The 4,717-nt window shown below is 52.1% G+C and overlaps 1 protein-coding gene across 4 annotated transcripts; it reads right to left on the reverse strand.

Moving 5' to 3' along the window:
- Positions 1-437: 437 nt before the first annotated feature.
- On the reverse strand, positions 438-3,749 carry LOC102743083 (zinc finger and SCAN domain-containing protein 21-like). Of its 4 annotated transcripts, XM_081827392.1 has the most exons (4): positions 2,316-2,622; positions 2,078-2,212; positions 966-1,420; positions 440-837 (listed from the first exon to the last, which is right to left on the reverse strand). In XM_081827392.1, the coding sequence occupies exons 3-4, from the start codon at positions 1,362-1,364 to the stop codon at positions 685-687; spliced, it is 552 nt and encodes a 183-aa protein (XP_081683518.1). In that variant the 5' UTR covers positions 1,365-1,420; positions 2,078-2,212; positions 2,316-2,622; the 3' UTR covers positions 440-684. The 4 variants fall into 4 exon arrangements, with proteins under 4 accessions (XP_081683520.1, XP_081683521.1, XP_081683518.1 ...); XM_081827394.1 differs by lacking the exon at positions 2,078-2,212 and having other exon boundaries at positions 438-837; XM_081827395.1 differs by lacking the exons at positions 2,078-2,212; positions 2,316-2,622 and adding an exon at positions 3,725-3,749 and having other exon boundaries at positions 439-837.
- Between the last annotated feature and the right edge of the window lie 968 nt (positions 3,750-4,717).

A 4,717-nucleotide genomic window follows, 5' to 3' on the forward strand; every position in this document is an offset into this window, starting at 1 on the left:
AACTGATTTCAACTTTTAAAGAGAAACTGGTTTCTATGAATGACCAACTATAATCTAGGGTGCCTAGGGTTGATAGAGTCTAGTTCCTGAGTTATAGGAGAATTTTATTTTATTAATTTATTTATCCTAGTTATAGGCAAAATTTAAAAAGCCCATGAAAATAATGGAATTTAAATTCCTCTGATTCCCATAGAACCCAGAGGTAGGTCTCATAGAGCCTGAAAGTTAAAGACGTACTGACTCCTTACCTGCACCCACAAAGCGCTTGTGTTCTGGCCCCTGACCTCCTTCTCTCTGCTCTTCTGCCTCTCTCTTCATGCTCCAGTCACACTGGCCTTCTTTCAAACCCACCTCTTTCCCACCTGTTTTTGTACATGCTCTTAGGCCTACATTGCTTTCCCTTCTACAACTCACCTGGCTAATTTCTACTCTACTTTTGGGATTTAGCTCCCATGTTACTTCCTCAAAAGGGCCTTCTCTGACTACCTTCTTCTTCCCCCATCTACAATCTGTTATGGTACATTTATTTTGTAAGCTCCGTGAAAGCAAGGGTCACGTCTGCTTTATTCACTATACCCAGTGCCTTGCATGGTGCCTGGCACAGAGTGAGTATTCAGTATATATGTGTTCAATGATGAATGATTCTAAGGTCTCCAGGGGAGCCATATGACCCAAGTGTCAACACTAACCACAATCCTGTTGGTGCTGAGGGTCCTGAGATTCACCCGTAAGCTGGATCTCCATGGGTTGAGGCTGGAGAGATGTTGCTTCCTTAGCTGGATCCAGAGGCTCCGATGTCTCAGAAAGCACTTCCTGTGCACAGGTCTGGGTTGAAACCTGAGAACAAGCAGGCTCATTTGGGCATCTGAAGGGCCCACAGTCTACATGATCCCGAGAGCCCATAAAGGATCAGCCTGGATGCCCACTCCCAACCACCCCTGCACTGAGCACAGGTCCCTTTCTACCTGCTGGTCTGGTTCATCCAATTCCTTCTCCAGATCCTCCAGCGCAGCCACGGCCTCCTCCCCGCTCTCCGGGTGCTGCTCCCGCACCCAGGCCTGCAGCTCCTCGGGCAGGATGGTCAGGAACTGCTCCAGCACCAGCAAGTCCAACATCTGCTCCTTGCTGTGTATCTCAGGTCTTAACCACTCACAGCAGAACACCCAGAGCTGGCTCAAGGCCTCACGGGGTCCAGGAGTCTCCTTGTAGCAGAACTGTCGGAAGCGCTGGCGGAATAGCTCCTGGCTGTTTGGGCTGCTCTCCTGTGGGCCAGATCCCGGAACCTTGGCAGGACCTTTTTTGTTGTCTACTCTGAAGAGGCCCTCTGGCTCTTCAGGAGCCAGTGGAAGTAACACTGCAGCCATTCCAGCTCCAATGGTCAGAGAGGACGGTAACGAGGGTTATCTTTCAGGGAACACTCCTAAGGTTATAGAAACCACAGTTAAAAAGATAGACCCACACACGCTGATTAAATGCTTGAACTTACTAAGCCTAATGTTTCTGTTTCAGAAGAGCAAGAAGGCTTGACCCAAATTTAAAAAAACATGTTTAAGTAATTCAAACCTTTTTCTAAGTAGAGGGAATGTTTGTCAAGAAAGAGCATTTTTCATTATATTGAGACTACTGTTGGACCCCTGCTTTCCAAAAATAACACCAAAACAATCCATTGATAAGGGCAAGCTGAATTTATTCTTAAGAATGCTACACTACCTTGACAGAGTTACTTAGTAGTATCTCCCGAGGAGGAAGGCAAAGTCAGGATATTTGTGAGGTTTCAGGGGTTTAAGACAGATCTTTCAAAGCAGAACGAGGTTTGGAGAAGGATCATGACAACAGTTTAGAACTGATGAACACAACAAGGTGAAGGTTTTCAGCTGGAGGTTTCAAAAAGTCTGGATCAAAAAGTTGGGAGTCTGATAGTCATTCAGGTGGATTTTTTGAGGGGTAATTTCTTGAAACAAATATGATTATTTGCAGCTTTATCTTCTAGGGCAAGAATTTCCTGGAATAGTGTCATGTTGATAAAGATAGTGGAATAGCGTCATATCTAGTGTAGACAAATGAATAGTAAAGTCACCTTAACCTAGGGAGGTAGTAGGCTGTGTGGGTGTGGATGGTTTCAGTTTTCCACGTAATAGCAGACTTAACAGGGCCTGTCTGTTGAAACGTGGACCACTTCATCAGCATGGTGGGCCGCGGGGAAGGACGTGGGCTGTGGATTCCGGAAGACCTAGGCTTGAATCGTGTCGTGTTCTCCTATGTGTAGTGGCTTAACCTTTCTAAACCTCTATTTCCCCCCTCTGTAAAAATCTTACCTTTCTTTTTAACGTATTACTTTGAAACACTTTTGAATTTAAAGAAACTTCCCCAAATGGTGCAGACAAGTCCCTGTGCCCTTCACCCAGCTGCCCTAGCGTTAATTACTCGCATGACAGCAGCCCAGTTAACAAGACCGGGAAAGGAGCCGGTGAACGAAACCTTCCCTGCAGGGTTGCTCTGAGAGTGCGTGCGGACGGGGCGGCATTAGATTCAGAGCTCGCCCCGGTGACACCTCAGGACCGCGGCACTGCTCGCCGGGACCCCGTCATCTGGGCGCTGGCTTCGGAGCCCTGCCTCGGTTTCCCGGCACCGAGGCCCCTCGCGTGTCTTGTGCGCGCCTCTCACCTGCTACCCGCTCGGCATCCTCCACACACAGCCGAAGGTGTGTCTCCCGGCCCCAAGGATCAGGTGAGGGCTTAGGTGAGCCGGTTTAGGGGCCACTCAGGGCGCGGGACACGGGGACTCGCAGCGTCCACGTCTTCCAAGAACGAGACAGCACGGCGACTGCGCCAGCCATTCACCCCGTCCCCGCGCCGGCGAGCAAGCACGGCGGTCCCGGCTCGGGACGCTTTGCTGTCCGTCCCCAAGCCGCAGGGACCCGAACTCCGGGGACGCGGGCCCCGCCCGACACGCCGCCCGGGCCGCGCCCCCCGGACGGAGTGTCGCCCGGGCCCGGCCGCCCGCCCGGCCTGCGCCGCTTCCGGCGGGACCAGGGATCCCCGCGCGCTGGGGGCGCGGAGCCGTCCGCCGGCACGTGGCGCGGGCGGCCCGTCGGGACGCGAGGGGCGGGGGCCGCCCGGGGGAGGAGGGGTCGCGCGCGGCCGCCTCGCGCCCCGGCCGCCCCCGCCGCGGCCTGTGCTCTCCGGCCGAGCGCCGTCAGCGCGGACCCACCTGCGCGGCGGGGAGGACGGCCGCCCGCGGGGGACGCTGAGGCCTCCGTGCTGGGCGCTGCGCCGTGCGTCCCGCTGCCAGCCCGGGAACCAGCGAGGGGCGCGGGCACCCGCGAGCGACCCGCTCCGCCCCGGATTCCTGCCGCGCGGCCACGCGGGGCGCCGCGAGAGTGACGTCATTTCTGGGTTTACGGTGCATCCCGACCCTTCAGAGCGGGGGGCGCCGCGACCCTTCCACGCGTGTGCAGCAAGCCGCGCGCCAGGGAGGTTCTGGCCGAGCAGTCGGTGCTCACCAGCTTCGGCTCCGAGGCGGCGGGACTTGCCGCTGGAGTCCCCAGTTCTCCGATTATTAGGTGAACTCTTCTGAGGTCACGTCCTCCACAGATCGGGAAGGACAATGCTTCGTAGACATGTTCTCAAGAACCGGGGAATACCGCGTTGCCGTCACAACGCTTAGAAACTTGGTATTTTCGTACGGACTACAGTAAAAACCACTTAGTAATTGGATTTCCTACCGTATTCTAGGCAGAGAGCTCCTTGAGGCTGTCCTCTTCATGTTTGCATCACTGAGCTACTGTGTCTTGTGCAGAGGGGTAATTCATTTGTTCCAGGGTTCAGATGAACTCCTGCGTGAGTGGTGCAGAGAATGAGTGTTACAGACACTTCAAAAAGTTTCCTTAAGAAAATTGAAATCCCAGGTAGAGAACAGGGCACTGGAAAAATTGAACCGCTGATGTGCGGCGGCTTATGCAAGAAGCTTCCACTCCGCAAGTTCTTTAAGTTGGTGGTGGAGTGGGAAGCAGAGAACCACTGATGCGCTTTGCTAACTTACAGGACGAGCAGAGAACCTGCCTAAAAGGTAACAAATGAGTAAGACTTCAGTGTTGAGGTGGCACACATAGATGACGTGTGACAAAGCAGATCACCCTTGTAAGAACGGAGATATATTGGAAAGGTGGTTATGACTGAACTGAAGACTGATGATGGTAGAACAGTGAGGTTGGTGTTGAGGGTCTTGCAGAGTTTGAGGTATGTGAGAATGAGCATCTGCCGTGGTGGGCAAGGAGCTCAGGTTAGAGAAGGAAAGTCTCTAGCTTTCTCTTTCAGCTCCTCTAAATCCTCTGTGCTGTACTGAGCCACTTGCTCCAAGACAGATGTCCTTTAGCTGGATTTGATGGCTTTTCTTTGATTTTGCTTTCTTCCTTTTCAATTCTGCTCTTTCTTATGTGGTACCCAGGCTGCCCTCACCAAAGGCAGAAGTATTATTTCTGGAATCTTATCAGCATCTGGATGGCAGGGATCTGTCCTATCTTTCTTTGTATTATCTGTTGAGTTGTATTAAATGCTTAGTAAATATGTTTTTACTTGGTTGGTTGGTATTAAAGCCTGAAAAATTTAAGGCCATTTTGGAGGGAAAATCTGTATAGCTTTACAAAAGCATTACCTAAGCCTAAGATTTTATTTTGCGGTGTTGTAATGACGTCTTAGACAAAACAAGGGTATGTGAC

This window comes from Leptonychotes weddellii, chromosome 8 (assembly GCF_054177405.1).
Source record: "Leptonychotes weddellii isolate Sample4059 chromosome 8, ASM5417740v2, whole genome shotgun sequence".
NCBI classification, from domain to species: Eukaryota; Metazoa; Chordata; class Mammalia; order Carnivora; family Phocidae; genus Leptonychotes; species Leptonychotes weddellii.

What these genes read in the sequence shown, in the direction of transcription:
- LOC102743083 (XM_081827394.1), bottom strand. Translation starts at nt 1,364, where the DNA reads ATGGCTGCAGTGTTACTTCCACTGGCTCCTGAAGAGCCAGAGGGCCTC. An exon ending in TGGATGAACCAGACCAGCAG is followed by an intron (nt 838 to 965) that starts GTAGAAAGGGAC and finishes GCTTGTTCTCAG; the next exon opens with GTTTCAACCCAGACCTGTGC.